General features: G+C 42.4%; 1 protein-coding gene across 1 annotated transcript in view; it reads left to right on the top strand.

Annotated features, from left to right (window-relative positions):
• Positions 1-3,097: 3,097 nt before the first annotated feature.
• Positions 3,098-18,423, top strand: part of T265_04822 (hypothetical protein) — a gene marked incomplete at both ends in the record, with an annotated part of 66,400 nt that continues 51,074 nt past the window's right edge. The window contains one exon of the mRNA XM_009169668.1: positions 3,098-3,189. Coding sequence (XP_009167932.1) covers positions 3,098-3,189 — 92 coding nt within the window. The remainder of the gene's footprint in view (positions 3,190-18,423) is intronic.

Raw genomic sequence — 18,423 nt, 5'->3', positions numbered from 1 at the left:
CTTGACTTCACCCCCGTCAAACTAAATTGTCGTAGCACTCACAACCCCACAAAGACCAGGAAAAATCTAACAGCGGCACCCGAGGTGAATCATCAAGCGAAGCACCCTGAAGTGAAAGATTAGGGAACGAAAAGCGACCGGAACTACTTTGGAATCCCTCCAACCCATCAGTTGAAGATTTTGGCACCCACACTAGCCAACGAGAGCCGTTAATCGACACTCAACGCTGATCTAGTTTGAAGAGGACTTACTGATTATTTTCCCTGTCTGTCTTATAACCTGGCCAATTTGGTGACCTGTTCACTTGGCCTGATGAAGCTTTTGTGTCATATGCGAAACGTTGCCCAAGTAAAAACTACCGATTGTTTGCCAAGCTCTTCTGAAACGAAAAAAATACTTAAGCCTTTAGTATACTTGAACGACGAGTCTTTCTGCGCCCGTGCAATACAGTCACATGGGTGCGGCTCATCTGCCCCGCTGACACGCGGCTAAGAGTCCACAAAGCCCAGTCATCTTGTGAAACGCAAATTAAGTCAATCCTAGCAGAGAGCTAAACAAAAGATAAACAGGCGCCCATTACAACATCAACAACCCATCAACAAAGGTTAGTTCACATGAAAAGTTGAATTTTGTTGGTCGTTTTGGTGATTAGACATGCCCTGGCATTCGCTTGCACAACTTCCTTGGTGCGCGGTGCTCAGTGATCTGTTGACAGCCTGGGATGAACAGGAGGAATTAGATGGTTTATCATGATACCGGTGTGGTTGATGTAACTGATTCCATTAACTACCTTACAAGGTGAGCACCTTGGGTGCGACTATTGCAGGCTATTGTCTACACGAAGTCAAGCCCATGTACTCAATCACAGTCTCTTCTGTTGTATCTCATGTCTGCTGAGTATTGAGGCCTTGAGGAAAAACGAACAAACATACTAGAATTCAAATAAGTTTCCATTGCCTCAGTATCGAAAAGGAAGCTAGAATCAAAGGAATGAATAGCCCAGTTAGATTAAAGTGTGTCAGTTACTTTGTTGAGGTAATGACCTGGCCATGATGCCAAAGTGTGCCCGCTATCCGCTAGATTTCCTGATATGGTTTAACCCAATGCAATGGCTTTCTATCTGGGGGTTACAGTGGAGCACAAGTTCGAATACCATGTTAAAGTCCCCGAGGCAGTTGGGTAGATGGCCCGAGCGTCATCATTTTCAGGAAGGTCATCATTATTTCTTGTCCGTAAATAGCCTCTAGGGGATTGGCTAATATACGAGATACTAATGGTTTTCAGATTAATTCACGCTGGAGTAAAAAATGTGGCCGTTCGCAGATTTCCGGGAAAAGCTGTGCTGAACGTCTGTGCTTTGGTACAAGTAAACAGCATTGCAATCGCGTTTATGCGGCTGCTAAAGGGGCCAGGAGATAGACCATTACAATGATGAGTCACGGCAGCCTATACTAGGGAAAAGCACGCAGATCCCTACCGAAAGGCGGGCAAGTTTCATTATAGCAACAGTGTGTGAAGATATGCGATCACTGGCAAGTGCGCAAGATACAAAGGCCGCAAAATCAGACTTCTTCGTCCTGAGACCGTCAATCTTTTTGAAACCCAATATTTCCAGTTACCGGCTACAGGCCAGTGCAGCGAGATTGGCACACGGAGAATCCTGCGCTTAAAAATGTTTGTAAAATCTCGGGGTTCCGGCAGCTGTGTGTTCGATCACGCAGCGAGCAAACAACAAGATATGCGCACTGTGACAATATTCTATCCCCAGCTACGTTGCTTGATCCAGACTCCTAGCACGGCGGACAGTGTGAAGGCGAAAAACCTCGGACGAAAACTATGACGATCCAACGACACGCTATCACCAGGCGATAGTAGGAAAATGACAATGCATATACATTCATACTTCGACCTTGAAAGATGCCGGAAGTTCGTTAGCACACATAAAAATACAAAGTTTTTGGGGATATTGATATCCCCAACAGTTTTTTCTGCAAATTGGTGAGGTTTTTGTGCATTCTATCGATAGGTAATGGCAGATGAACACAAGGGGACCATTTTACCTGGCATGAGCATTTACCGGCTTCGGTGTCGGCCGCCTGGGTGCGCTTGCAGGTTTGCAGGAGAAACTGTGAGTCGGTTATCGCGGAACTGTCTTGCCCTGTTAGTTGCAAACATTGATATTGCAGCCTCCCTGGCTTTCCCCCAAATGCAAATAACGTGAGGATACACACGTTGTCATTCAATGGACCACGATTAGAATGCAGCCTTCACTCTCCAATTTTTGTGTTTAGTCCCGGTGATAGGACATATGCATTTCGTATTCCTGCACGACCAACTCGACTTGCCGGGATACTCTCTATGGCTCGCTTGAGATCCCCTGGTTAATGGCCGCTTTTTCAAGCGACCGATGGCACTTTTTTAAGAAAGTCGTTAGGAACACTACCAAAACAAAGCACCCCATCCCGTCACATGTATCGGTGGCAGATGACCAGTGGGCCGTGGGATAAGAGATAAACATTGGGTCCGCACGACTCAGTTCTGACAGGCCGTGGGAAAATGTGCATGCTGGTAATGTTATGAAGCGAGAAATCACCGTGCGTCCTTGCCTATACGAGCAACACGTATAGTGTGCCACATACCGGCATAGGGTACCCATAAATGAAAGAAGCGAATGTTACGTGATATGAATGTGCTTCCATATACCTTTTCAAATGTGAAAATGGAGGAATATGACTAAACAGCGTCAAGTAACTCTAACCGTCTACCCATGCGCCGTCTACGAGCGCCGTTTCCCGATACCGGCCACCAACATTCTGTCTGCACGATCTGAACAATATTCGTACAGGAGTACACCACTCGCTTTCTGCAAAGGCGTACACGACCGGACGACTGCTATCCATGCACCTCTGACCAGTGAAGTATAGAGCTTCTGTCTACGTTCCACACAGTGGTTCTTTGAAAAGGCCTACTCAAGCCGGTTGGTCGTATGCCTTTCATAGACCTTTAGGACCTCCGACGACCTTCATAACATCGCCACCCCCTGCAGACTGGCGAGGCATGTGGCTGTAGCGTTCTTCCACCAGCTGCAAACAAATACATGTCAGAACTCGTGGACCTTCACCAGGACCTGTTGCAACGAAAACAAAGTATCTATCGCTTACTCAACAATGCCGGTCAAAACATCCAACAGTAGTTGTAAATGGTCATAGTGGTGAGAAGCGCAAACAACCCATCGGCTACCAACTGCAGCACTTCACTCAACGTTGTTCCAATTGCCTGCATAGTCCTTTAGGTACCCAACTACTCTCCGGTCAGCAGTCGGACGCACGTAAACTTGTCACCTTGTGATTATGGACAGAATGGTAAGAGTTCACAGCTAAATGGCGACCATCCCTCCTCACACAAAACCGTAAAGCGCAGTTAGTGTTTCGTTTATTGTTCATCATTAGAAAATTCGCTCAAGATATCAGCTTTTTCTGATTTTTCGACCTTCGTTTTGTGTTTATATATGGCTGGTCTGCTGGATTTGTATTGCAGCCACCCATAACTATAGATAGCATTTGTACATCTTTGCCCGCGGCGGACACAAATGCAACATGATTATCTTCAACTATTTTTATCACCTCCCTAACTACTTTCAAGGATAACCCTGAAGGCTAATCCTACAGGCCACAATTTGGCAACAAATATATCCGATGGCAGCCCCACATTTTTCCGAGTCACGCGGGTGCAACTCCAAAATTTAGTGCGCGCAAAAAATTCGAATGAAGGATGATCAAGACAGATTTCGAAATCAAGGCACATTATGATGCATGTGAAATTAGGAATGCTACGTATTAAAGTAAGAGTTTTTCTTCACTCAATGTTCCCCGGGAACATATCACATATCGGACGAGGGTCACCTTGCAAATGGTATTTTTGATTTGGGTCTCAAGCTGGCGAAACCGCAGCTTGAATTCTTCCTGGACTGATAATTCTTGGTCATTCAACCGTTAATTGCGAGTAGTATGGAACTCTCTCCGGTTCGAACCCATGAGCCTCATGCTCCCACATTCTCACTGTTTCCAGTTAAGCAAGCAAACATATATTCCTGTAAGATCATCACACAAAATTCAGCGTTTTTCAGTATTGGAACCATGAGTGCTCACTATTATTGCCGTGAAGGTACTGAATGGCGAATCCGGTGTTAGTTGATGTGTTTGTTTGAATCCACCAAAAGCGTGTATGCTCTGCGTGCGTTGGCAGGATTTTAAAAGTACTATTGTTTGTCGCGCCAGATGGACGATCGAAATACGGCCGGCCAAGACAATTCATGATTGCGTTTAGTTTTCAGATGCACTGAAGGTAAGATTTGAACATCTCGCTTATAACCTCGCACGGGAATATGAAGAGTAATCCATAAATGCTTTCAAAATTACCTATGGGCCAGTGAGTACTTATCAGTTGTGGTACTAATGGTGTGTAAATGTGAAACTTTGCATTTTTCCATACGTAATTAGCTATCTGGTTCCCAATGAAAGCGCTTAACGTTTTCTAAGAATAGGATAAATATAATTTCAGAATGGCTTATGGCGCGCCTTATGTTTCAGACAAATATGGCTCTATTTTAGCACTGACATCACAGAGCAAGGTTTCACCCGTATCAACTGAGCGTTTTGCGCTGTTGAAGAGCAGATATTGGTGAGTCAGTGTGGAAGAGAGTAGTGTATGTAACACCTTCACCTCAAGTCTAACAGTTCAGGCTCCTGCAGGCTAGTTCACATAAGATTTTGGAAACATCACGTTTGATGATTCGCTGTCTAATGATATTATCATTTTAGGTCAAAATGTGTATTGATGCTAGATGCTCAGACGCAGTACTGGGTGCTTTCTTGTGATTTCCAGTGAACTAGATTGGAAAGTCGACATCACTTATACATGCTTCGGGGGATATTCTTTCCGCGCTCAGGTTTGGCAAATCCACATGTTAAGGGTTTCGGTTCAGAAATTAAGAGAACATCCGTGCCGTTAGGTGACCTAGTGAGAATGGTTATTAGTCTGAGAAAAACAGACTTGCTTCCCTTGTAATTATTTAAGTCTTGTGTTGTCAGTGTGGAGCGAAGTTTAGGTGGATAGATGTTAGCTCGGCTGGAAGGAACTGTTCTACGGAATGTATTCAACTCTCTGAGAGTGATAAAGGCAAGAAGCGGCTAATCGATGACTGTCCTAATGACTTTACATAGGAAAGATAAATGAAACTGAAAGTCTTTCGACCACCCCGACACGCACCAGCAAGGTTTTAGGCCCGCATTGTAATATGGAGCACACCGCAGTATTTTAAAATCGGCCATTGACGGTTGATCTGATATTATATCTAGGCCACAGATGACGCGGGTTCACGAAAGCTGCTCTGGATTGGTGTTTTTTGGAAACCAAAACTAGACTGTATATAAGTTTTGCACAGATAAACTGTAACAAGAACAAGGAATGTATTTTGTTGGAAGAGATTCTATTAACTTCGTTTTTAAGGAAAGATGGGCTTAGATCAGATGAAGAAGAAGGACTTAAATTGGACAAACAAGGGTTATGGTTTAGAAACTTGCAAAAAGTGGACAGTGCACCGGGCTGAAGGGTCGCCGGAGTAACTGAAGTGGACAGCGTAGGTAGGAAAATGAGCGTATCAAAAGGCAGCGAAACGGAGCGTTTGGGAAGTATCAAAGCTAGAGATATGGACCGAGTGTTTTCCAACATGAGTGCTTACGAATGGGAGAACTCATGACTCAATTAAACAGCAAACAATGCACGAATCAGGCTGCTAACTTTAAAGTGTATTTGATCTAGCTGCCGGTGTGCTTCATATTCTGTTCTCACAGTAGACGAAGCTATGGGTCAGATATAATGCCACTAGGTAAACAATACAAAAAAGTGGCCTTGCAGTTTACAACGGAAACTTTCGCAGGCTCGTATTCCGTTGAGACACCACAATAAGAAGAGAAGGTTCTACTTTTCTGGTATTGCAAGCCTCAGCAATGGCGATATTAACCCACAGATGTGAATGGATAAGTTTGGTGGTTTCAGCTAAAATTTCTGTTCTTGTTGTGCCGGCCAATGATATCCAACCGACAATTACAACAGTCACTCAGCAAAAGTTGCAAAGTCTAACTGAGCCCGAGAAGAATAGGCTTGTTTTGTAGTTCACTAAAGCAATCTGTACAGTATCGTGGCTGATATTAACAGGGAAAAAGAAGATGATGGTGAAAACAGTTTACAAGTGCCACAAAGGGTCAAGTATATCAAACAAAGATGTTGTGGTGTCAAATAAAGAAGAGGTATGTCCATAACACCTTATGTAAAAGGTATATTTTGCTAACTTTTGCTTACACTTTAGGCAGTCATTTTATCGTTATATAGGGGTCTAATTAGCTAATTAACCGAGACCTGCCGCCATTGACTGCACGGTAACATATTTTGCATCTGAAATGAGCGGAGTTAGAGGATACCTGTTTCTGATTTGGCTTTAACTAAACAAATCGGGGCCCATCTAAAAGTTAAGCTGTACACTGTAACATGTACATTAGGATAATACAGCAGACATACTTTTTGAAGAAAATTCATAATATGTAATAACACAGAGGTGATTTGCTTTGGTTTTTCTGCGCGTTGTGGTCAAGCTAGCAATCTTGTGTTCCAAGCTAAGCTGTACTGACACTTTTTGTGTACGTTTGGTTTTCTCGTTTAAAAGTGTTCTGTGTCAGTCGACGGTTTATTTTCTCGCGTACAATAGCTACGAAATCCCATGTTCCAAGAGCATCCAGCCTCTTCTGGCTTTTGTCGTACCTGGGCTTTACCGTGTCATCTAAACGTACAGCTAAAATGCCGCAAACATAAACACGCTGGTTATTTGTTAGTTATGCAGCAAATATCACGTGTAGTATCCTAATACTTAAGAACTACTACAAAGCCCGCTTTGTCTCGCCTGATGCACTATGGGTACAAAACTTCAGTTTAGTTTTGGGTTGACACACGCAACATCTGTCCTGGTAGGTTGCACACAGTCGGATTCTGATTCTCACAAAATTGTTAAACTCAACACAATGAACAGTTTTACTTTTTGTCATCATTTACATTGTTATTCGTGACGATAATTTTACAGTTCCGGTTAAACACAGGGTTTTTATGCGTTCCGAATCCACGAAGAAACCTCAAATTTAGATTTTTGCACCACAGTGTCACAATACCAGCCGGAGGAGAAGCAAGATTCTAATCGGGAACACTTTCACATTCAATGTAGATGACTTGCAATTGTTATTCGAAATGTTAATCCGAAATAGGGCGAAACTAGGTCTTACATGGGATGTACCAAAACCACTGATGACTTTGGCAAAATTAGCAAACTTTCTGCATCCAACCAAATTTTTGGTTAACTTGCAAATTGTACGAATAAAATGTTGAAATGCCATGAATTCTAGTATTCGGGGAGCCAACGCCACACAAAAGGTTCCATTAACGGCTCACATCTTGTTCTGATTTCAATAACAACATAAAACCTCAAAGTTAGCTTGTACTGAGTAAACGTTACACCAGTTGCAGTTCCTGGAAGATTGAAAAGCTTCTGGAGAATGGGTTTCAGCTATACTTGCATCGGATTCCCACCTGCACGTGCAGGATAAGTAAAAATAACAAAAATATTTTTAAATGTTAGTGTCAATAAGCACTGCTAGGAGAATCGTTTTGCAAACTTGTTGCCTTGAGAAATAAGCAAGACAGTCGTGTCATTTTGGTTGATCCAGCTGGCATGCTTCTGTTATGGAGTTTTGAAATCAGATTCCTCTCTTAAGAGATGGGTCTAGCTCCGTGTTCTGGTGACTTATGGGCGGTTTGATGTTCCCCGTCAAAAAATAATGATAACTGCGCTGTTAATTACAAACAAATTTTTGGCGTGTCTCCACACTTGGTTCAGTTTGTGGCTGCTGCTGTCCTTGAATATGTAATTTCTTATCCATATCAGGGTAGATAATTAGTTCTGAAACAGCACATATGTGACCATAAAGTCAGTGGCCAGCGTTTAATTTAGGGGTGCCCGTGTTTGGAGCGTCAGAATCTTAATCTGAAGTTCAATCAATCCAAACACCAAGGTGTGGCAAGTGTTCTTTGCATGTTTCCCTTTTCTAATTACAAATGAGCTCCCTTTCCGAAAGTTCTGTCTGTCTCTAATCCCCTGGAAATTAAGTTACCCTCCTGCGATGTGGATCCATTAACAATGCACTACAAGATTTCCCCGAAAACCTTACATTAAGAAATTTGCCCTGGTTGACTTGACTAAAGTGACCGTTCTGGATGAGGCGGTGATTTGTTATATAGGGTCTTGAATATGCATATTTGGCTTCTATCGGCCAAGATTAGAGACAGGTATGAAAAGCGAGGCAATACCTCCGCACCACAATTATCGTCTTATGATTCCTCGTAGGCTATATAAAGGAATCTCGGATCTTCATGCGAAAGATGAACTTCCTCAAAGCCAGTAGTTTACATAACGCGTGAAGCAATTATGCCAATGGAGAGGGCTTTAATTTGCTTTTTGTCAAATGATGTGTTCGCTTTTCAGCTGTGCGTTGAACAAATTATTGCACTAAAGACTAAAACAGGAGCTTGGAAGTTATTTATGAGTTTTTAATTACCAGGTTTCAACTACTGGCACAAAAGTTTCATCCTCCTCTTCTTATCACCCAACAAAAGCAATGTCAGTTGCCAATCTGTTCCTTGTGTTGTCAATTTCCAAGCAGTTCTTTGATTTTATTAACCTAAACGTTAAATACCTAGTGATAATAGCAAAGATTTGATCGATATTGAGAAAGTGTTAAAGAAACACCGATGCAAGCTTGAGACACAGGGAGAATTTTTGAGCATTACTACTCTTTCAATTTTCATTCACGTTATATGTCCGCACGATATCTTGGAAGTATATTTCATACTACAATGAATATACTCCATTCTCTTAGTGTAAAATCAAGAAACACATCGGTGCATAGCGTCTGATGAAGGATCTATCTAATATAAAATTATACATTCAGACTTTCTACCGATGGCTGATACATCCTAAGGATTTTCCCTGACGCGCCAGTTTGACGAAATGCTCACCTTGAAAAGCTCACTCAACCATTGCTCGCGTGCACTGTTGCAATTAAGTATACCAGTTATATGTATACCAGTCAGTTTCATACTATTGCTTCATCCGAGACATCTTGCTTCCACTTTCTATCTAAGTCAAAAATCTTTTTGTTGTCCAGATAATCCTAGATGGCCTATTATGTACGGCCGATGGGCCTGTCTGCAAACGTTTTCTTTGACTTCATTGCTTCTGGAAATTCATCACTACCCCATCAGAAACCAATATTCCTCGCAATAATAATACCAGCGTGACAAGGGCTCTACTGCAGCTTGCTATCAAGCTTGAGTAGCATGACTGCACTGTGTTGAGAAATCTAGGTCTGCATGCACTTATGAAGTCGGTCAAAATAAGCCAGACTCGTCTGTCTATGGTTCAGACGGACAAAGTCTAATGCTTATTCCATGCACACAGGTTGGGCATGAGCGTACACAAAATGCGTTTGGGACTGCGTTTACCATATCCTGGCGCATAATAAACGGGTTGAGAAAAATCCGAGGTGGTAGTCCTTTTCGTTGCTGCATAGTTGGATGATGGACTATCCATGACAGTAAGTTTCTGAGGGTACAAATGTTCGTACTATAGAAACTTGAGCTCTCTATTGAAAAAATGCCCCAATCGCTCTTCCCCCTGACAATTTGTCATAATGCTCTTTCAAGTTCCGAATGCACACCAACTTCAACTGCGGGTCACGGCAACGGTGCTTTTAGTTCTTGCTCTCTGGTTCACTTGGTAGCGAATCATACTTGGGGGAGGGCAAAAAGAAATTCAGGGGCTCGCCCCTTCGTATTCCGTACGTATCTAGACCTCTCACGTGAAAATACTAATTGCGACTTCTTTCAATTGTATCGCACCGGGTTATGGCAGTAAGTATAAACTCTAATAGAAAAATATCTATCGTGGGTGACAGATCGTCCACTTTTCAGGTTTTGGTAAACTAAGCGAAATAAACGGGCAAAAGAGGCTAATTTTCTTGGTAATCTAATGTGGGGGTAACACGAATTCTGATGAACAACAACGGTCACTCAACGTATTTTGGCGACGAAGTTATTCATAGATCTTTCAGATCGGTTAAGAAAATATGTGGATATGAATCTCACTCATGAGGCTTTATGTAACTACGTTATGCATTGCACTTGTATCCTGCTACAATGCACACCGTATGGTGGAATGGAGAGCGCGAGAGAGTACGCAAACATCTGGTTAGAAAGCATCCACCAGAAATGCCTTGGTAAACCCATGAGTTGCAGTTTGCCTGATGTGACAAGAAGTCAGTATGACTTCATGGCTAGATATTGGCTCTATTTTTCCTGGAGACCCGCATCCGATCTGCATATGAAAGCCGAAGTACATTTCATTGAACGGTATAGATGGAGACTTTTATGACGCGTCCAATTGTAGTTAGATAATCCGAACACTCAAGAGAGCTGTTTCTAGAGAGATCTAATCATCAATAGTTTTATTTTCACGAAGATGCCGGTGGTGAAAACTAGACGCAGATGGTCAAGCTATGGCTAGACAGCAAAGCTAACAAACCCGGATACGTCCATTTCAATAATACAAACTACCTCATCCAACGCGTTGCCATCCACGGCCATTTTGCAGATTGTTGGTGAAAGATGCGTTACAGGACCGCTGCACAACAACTGGTAATGTGACACCTGTTCCTAAACTTTTTTCATGAGTTCCTCAATGCGGAACTTTATCTTAAAAATTGCAATCACTGCCCACCATTTTTTACTTGGACACGTTGCGATACCAGCTAAGAACACTTTCATGATAGCATCTATATCGTATATATAAAAATGATTTTGCGGACGCCAACTCCTTTTAATTAACTCATTTCTTGACAACTTCTGCTTCTGACCACTAGGAAGTACTTCACTTAAGTGAGAGCAATCATTTTTTGAAAAATGGAAGCTGTTCTCATTTGATGTATCCTCTGTAAAATAAGTACACCCAGAATCCTGCTTGCCTTTGATACTGCTTACTGCCACAATCTTTTCTGTCCAGATTTAGTGCCATATATTCTGTGAACCTAGTCTAAAACTTTGGTTTTAGACCCATATTTTAAGAAATCCCTAGTGGTTCCCGCATTTGGACATGGAAATTGTATTGGGTCAAATTGGGACTTGTTTTTCACCGCAGCCTTGTACTTAGAGGCTACCAAGCAGTTATGTGCTGACCTGGTTTCATATAATGTTGCGCTTCTTGCTCAGTGATTTAGGAGTTTTGACTTCAACTCTGGCCAATATTATGTTTGAATTAAGAGACTAGTTATGAGTCTAGATGTTACTGAATATTTCAAAACGGGATTGGAGACTTGAAAAATTCGCTCTGTCTTTCTCGTAAATACTGAGAAAAACAAGATGAAACAGAACAAATTTGGCTTACACAAGCCTAAAATTGACAGAAAACATCAAATTTTCCGTTATATATTCTACGGTGTTTTGAAAGGCTTATGAGGTTGAAGTGAGATTGACCGTCCAGGTCAGTGCATGTGCCCGCAGAGGGAGTTTCTAATAATAGAGATGGGGCTTGAAAATTTCCAAGTGGACTGTTTTGACAGGGGATTAAATCCCAGGTCCTCCAACGGTGTTGGAGGCCTATCACGACATAAGTACTGCGAACCGTCAAGAGCCTTTGGTCCAGACGATTTCCCGCAAGTGGCGTGGGTGAAGTCCTTGGTCATCGTTTGTCTGATTTGTTTGCCTGAATTCGGAAGAAGGAGATTGTCTAAGACAACCAAAGGTAGTCACTGATAGTGCCCACTTAAAAAAATGGCCCGTGGTGTGCTGATTAGCTACGACATGGGATGAATTACTACACATGCGTGTATCCAACTCCTAGGTTGAATTAAGACCACAGTTATCGCTATTAATACAACGATTTTGTGTTCGAACCTTCTGTCTTTACATTTCTAACCAGAAGTCCGTTTGAAAAACTCAATGAACCGCGAATTCCCTACTCTTTTTAATTTGAAACGTAGAGTAAGGCTCATATACTGGCTAGCAATAGTTTTGTCAAAAGTTTGTAATCTCGGTCTTTTCGCGACCGAGATTAACCTGGGAACAAGATACAAGCAGGATCACAGTTACCGGAAATTCCCATGTGGGGAAAAGAACGGATGTCACTGTCCGAATCATCAGTGTTGCAAAGTAAAGTTGGCCTTAAAGAAGCTTTACACACAGTTTCAAATGACCCAACGGTATCGATGTATATAGGCCATGTGAAATAAAACTGAAGTGGTGATAACATGCATTCGGCTTTTAGGAGGAACCACCGGGAAGTGTTCAATTGGGGTATCCACTCGATCGTGTATCCGTTTCTGTCAAGGAAGCCAACTTCAATTTATCTGACAAGAAAACTCATTCCGTAGCTAAAACCCACCGTCCATCATTGAAATTAAATTCACTAGATATTTCACATAATTTACCAAAGGTCAGTTGAAACTAATACTAAGTCTCTCCGAGTCCGAAGTTTTACGGCTTCTTGATCTTTTTGAGGCCAACTTTGCTTCAGGGCTGATTCACGATAAATCGGACGAAGGATGCTGGTTTTTTAACTGTGTCCCTTATGCCTAAATACAGAAAATGCAGTCAGTCAGGCCGAGAATTTCTTTTGCGGTATGGAAGCAAGGTAGAAGTGAAAAACGGTAAAAAAAAAGTACCTGAAAAAGACCCGCATGGTTTTTGGTGCCCACCTGCAATTCAGAGAGCTCGTAGACAACCAAGAAGGTTTCACATCAAAAGAACAGTAGTATAAACCACTGTGCTTTGGTTTTGCTTCACGCGCGCTTAAGCCATTTCTGCCAACATCATTAACCACTGGTGATTTGGGTCCCGGGGTCCACATCCAGGGAGGCGGCAGTTGCCCACCCGACTGAGTTTACTGGTTAGTGTTTTCGTACTTCGTTGCCAGGTCATACACTGTCCACCTCTCGGTCGCTTCCACCCAGCACAGGGCTGGGAGAAAAGAGCTCCGCAAGGCAGACGGCCTTCTAGTATGTGGAGTACATGTCCCAAAGAGCGCAACTTATGAAACGTGCGTAATTCGTCTATCGCGGGAGAGTTCCTTCTTCCTAAGACCATCTGGCGTACCTCAGCTCCATTATTCTCATAAAAGTTGCTAGCCTCATTACTAGCTATGACTACTTCCGTACCAACAGAGGAGAAGCGAGAGGTCATCGAAAGCAAACCCAAATGCGTGGGGAGCCGCTTTCAAAATAGACTACTTTGGCGGATGGGAAAGCATGTTCGGCATTCTATGAAATATAAACAAACAATAACACTTATTGGAAACCAGTATTATATGGCAAAGCAAAGTCCAATGACTCGCAGGCTTTCCAGTGTATAAACATGTATGAACAACCCTCCGCCTGTCTTGGTAAGAGAAGACCTGGTAAATTTGGGATGAACGAAAGGGTTCGCCTAAGGACGAATCAAAAACACCGAGTTTCAGAATACCACTAAGCTAAGCATGACACTCGTCCTCCCTCGTGTCTATGCATCTAAACTTTCTAATAGAACTGGTAAGTAGCGTGTATCTGCAGTCGTGCGGGGATCTGAGCTCTGGATATCTGGTGTACCTAACTAAGCACGTGAGATCTGATATCCAAACAGGCAAACGTGTTGGCACCCTTAGGTGTATGTCGGTCGCAAGATTTTTCAGTAAGCGCTTGCAGAGGTCTCTTGATGTCTGAACATGTGCGTGTGTACAACTTGTTTCTCCTCCGTAAACTTGTCTCTATCACTTTGATGTAACCGGCACCTGAAACCCAAGGTTCTTTCGGATGTTCACTGAAGTTCCAGGAATGTTTAGAACACCTGGGGCAACAATATCATGGGCTTAGTAGAAGCGCAACAAAAAAGAAGGAAGGAAGACTAAAAAGTGACAGCTAGAAAACGCAATAATGTCAGCACATGTCAGCTGGCTGGATAAAATACTTCGACACTCGAGGCGCACGCACGTGACTTTGAAAAGGTTTTCCAAACAATGGATATATAATCATTACTATGGAAACCTACTTTTGTCTGTTTCCTGTCTGAACCAGAAGTGTACGGTAACACTAAAACCTTTAATTGTCTGTGGACGATTAGCGAGAAAAAGTCTACTGCAAAAAACAGTAGCACTGAAACAACTATAATGAACCGTATCAAAGCTTAGATATTTACAATCATTAGTGAAACAAATGAGCCTACTACAGCTATCTTTATTCAAAAGTGTTCTTGTTTACATTTTGTCGTTATCCTACCAGAAGACCGACTCTTGTGTTGATGTAGAAGCTGGATGCAAACGGTATCCTAGCAAAGTTCACCATCAATGTTGTAGTAAAACGCAAAAGGAAGTACAATACCAGAGTTGAGTAACCTGTGTAAAGTATAAACACTACGGTATAAACGGTATAAACGGTATAAACACTACGGGCCCCAGACTGTGACCAATTGCATGCGCAGCCCTGAGAAGCTCACTTGCGCCAAAAGTGGTTAGAAAGTCATCACTGATTCTAAAGTGAAAACCTGCTCACAAACTCCAATCGTATCCATCCTTGATAGTACACGTGTAAACTACTCATTATCAAGATTTCATCATAGAGTACGTAAGGGATTTTCACCCAAGAGTTCTTGAATCGAACCATCACAAGGTTCCTTGGATTTCACTTATATTCTTCAAATACTTTTCTGGGGAACTGCACTGTGAGGGATTGCCATTTGTAAGCGGAAATGGTGTGAATGATGAAAGATGATAAACAGCGTGTTGCATTATGACAGGCCAGGTTTCGCTGATTTGAAAAATGCGTGCGCACGAGCCAAAAGACTCATCTTGAGGCGGCTCCTATAAGTTGTCCTTCTACTTGCTGGGTAGCTGTTGACTTCATGTGAACTCTATGCTTGGTGCACTGTATGGATCAGAGGAGTGCAATGTTGTCCGTCTTGTTCGGAGATCAACTAAACGGCTACTCTAGGAGAATGTTATCTGAAAAGGAGAAAAATTCACCAATTCAGTTGTTTTCACTCGAAACACTATAGAAAAAGAACACAGGGACAGTTATCTTCAGGAAGCTTGGCACACATTATTATCACGACATGAGCTACTGTAAATGTGAGGACTTGCATGCAGCTTCTCATGTCTTGCGAAACGCAACAATTCAGAAGTCATGCTTCCAAATCTTAATCTATAAGTTAAAGTCTTGATAGTCAGCCTACCTGTTTATCACAACTGCACAATCCAGCCAACATAAAACAGTTAGGACCATATCTTCCTGGTCAGCCAAATCAGACAAGCTATTGCTAGAACATTTGTTGTAAATTCACTCTGAAAAGGAGCTGTTTCAACGTATCACCACCGAATAAGCTTCAGGCAGCCCACAATCCAGAGGTGCAAAGGCCCATTGGTAACTTGAGAATAAACCTACGGCAGAAAAGTAACTAACACGAGTTTGTGGAACAAAGCATAAGGTCCCTTGAATGCAGGTACGTGGAGTACTTGCACTACTGGCAGCCAGCCAAGGGCTGGTTTTGAGGACATATGCATGAATCCATTACAACGCAGGCTGATCTGGACAGTTGGCTAAGACATACCTAGTGCAGACTGTCACATTAGGGCTCCATCAGCTCATTCTTGATCAGGCGTGGAGTTACAGATTGACAGCAGTAATCAACCAGGACGTTCAGCAATCAAAAACTCAGAAGAGAATTGTCGGATTACAACGAGAGTTTAGCTGTTGCAATAATAAGTCAGTGATAATCCGCAAGCTCCGATAGAGCAATCTGCTTAGGAGTTGATTTTACAGTAAAGAAGTTTTTGTTAGTAAGTTCGCTTTTGCTGTAGATTCGCACCCGCTATAACACTGGCATATATATATATATATGATAGGAGAAATATACTGACAGATGTTCAGAAAAGAATGGGCGATACAAACTCGGACTGTTTGTCGCACCACCGAGTGACTACCACTGCCACGCATTTGGAGGGACACTCAGGACTGAAAAGTCAAAGTTTCATCTTTGTCATCACTGGCAGCAACGCCACCGATGAGCGACAGTGCTTCGCTGCTGTACGACAATCATATTCTTTAAACGGGGCTGTTTGTTGACACGCATCCTACTCAAACATGACCGACGTTGCAAACGCCGGTCAAACACCAGCCAAACATCTCAGGTTACTGACGTTTTCAGGCTCCATATGTTTTACACAACGATATTTGGTAACAATCCAGCATTTGCCATTGACGGTTACGTGGGAGAAGCTGTCAACCTTTGGTTTATCTCAAAGCCCTCGTAGTTTTATCAGACCGCACATAGTTTCATACAACGTTTTGAGTGACAGCGTCGCACTAAATAAAAAAGAGAAGAGCCTGACGATGGTGAACTTCATGTTGCATGCCAAAGGATGTCCAACAAATATTACTGCTCTGATACTGCTCTGGTCACTACACATTTAGGCGTAATGTACTTGTGAAAAAGCAAGCCATGTGACCATGACGGCCGAGATAGCACCAATCTTGGTTGAACTTGACCCGTGAGTACTATGGGTAACTAATGGATCTTCCATGTGTTTTAAGCTGAGAATATTTGGTAACCTCGGTCGGAATCATTAGGTATGAGTCGTCAGTCAAGTACACTTCTGCACTAAAAACTGCCTTCCTCTTTTCACTCTATTGTCTTTTGTCCTTGGGCTTTTACCGATCCTGGAGTGTGGGTTTGTTCAACAAACGCCACAACATCAAATATGCTTGGTAAGAACCAGCATGCTCTGAGCTTCTTAGATATGATTCAATGTGAGAGTCGAACCATGAGGTGGGTGTCAGCCTTCTCTCCCTTTACAAATCAACACAGCAGATGCTTTGGTAGCGATTAGACACTTGGTTCCTGTTAACCCATTTTCGGTGAATGGTTATCCTAGCACACAGAAACCAAGTATCCATAATAAAGCAATGCAGGACCGCGCGTGGTTTCTTAGGCAGCCATATTGTAAGATTAAACCTTTAGCGACCCCATACCACCTGATACTGGATTATTTTAGGCGACAGAAACATAAAAAAACCGCAAGGTTTGCTGTACAACCAATCTGGAGGAAAGTATAGGCTGTGAAGGAAAAATATATTTATCTATTCAAAAGTTGAAGTCGTATCCTACTATTAGAAGCTACTAGCCACTACCGTATGAAGATTAACAGCTTAAACGGTGTGAAAACGAGCTACCATTTGATTGGATAACACATCCTCTGCTTTGACTAGTGAGACTACACTGGTTTGTTTGTCAAAACTGAAGCTTATTTGAGTAAAGCCGCTGTTTTGGAATGATGCATGGGGTGGCGGTTTGTCGCTCCCAAACCTGAACTGAAAAAGTGTTCATTTCATCTGTACTCAAATAAGAAAATATGGATGGGATTATCATCGTCTCTGGGAACATTGCCCTCAAAAAGTTAAAACGTTTGCCTCGCCACTCACACTTCCTAACTACTTTAGTACCAAAACGTGCTAAGGGAATACCACTTTATAGAACGGAATACATTTTAGTGTCAACGTGAAAGAGCGACATTTCTTTGGCGGCAATGGTGTCCATGCTTCACGAATGCGTCGAAGAGATTGAGGCCACCAAAGAGCCACTGATTCTTTCCGAGTGTCCTTAAATTTCACACACTACTGAATTTCCGATGGTATTATCAGTTATGTGGTTTATCTTCTTAACTTACCTAACGTTGTTTGATCACCTTCTGTACACTGTTGCCAAGCTTTGATGGTTCTGTTGATGTGAGGACGTATGTGCACGGCTGACATCTAAAGGAGAGTGCTGACTGCGATTCACTTTTGATCGATTGGGAGCCCGAAATGGTGGCTTTCATACAGGATGTTTTTTTTCCATAGCGATTAACACCTAAAGCTACTTCGTTTAGGAAAAATGAGGTTGAGGTTTCTGAAAGCCAAAAGTCCGCACAGGAGTCCACAAGTTCTGTGATGACGTGATGATGATGATGATTTTTACTCGAAACTCTGAACAAGCATAATTCCATGACGAACTGCCTTGGTTTGGGTTCTGAGCTGAGCGTGAAGGCATCAGAACCAAATGTCCGTATCCGCTTTAAAAATAGGTACTGATGGCATTGTTGCAGTCTGCCAGCTTCCAACATTATGTAATAATAAAAGTTAGGCAAGATTACTAAAAACTCCTCTAGCACCTGCGCTCTGAAGAAAGCGAAATATTATCGGTCTTCCTGTTATTTACGAGGAGGCGTCTTCTTAAAAGAGGAAATTCCGATGCGGCTGGGATGTTCTT

This window comes from Opisthorchis viverrini (genome assembly GCF_000715545.1).
Source record: "Opisthorchis viverrini unplaced genomic scaffold opera_v5_85, whole genome shotgun sequence".
NCBI classification, from domain to species: domain Eukaryota; kingdom Metazoa; phylum Platyhelminthes; class Trematoda; order Opisthorchiida; family Opisthorchiidae; genus Opisthorchis; species Opisthorchis viverrini.
Note: the sequence above shows the minus strand (reverse complement) of the source record. Positions and strands in the feature narration are given on the sequence as shown.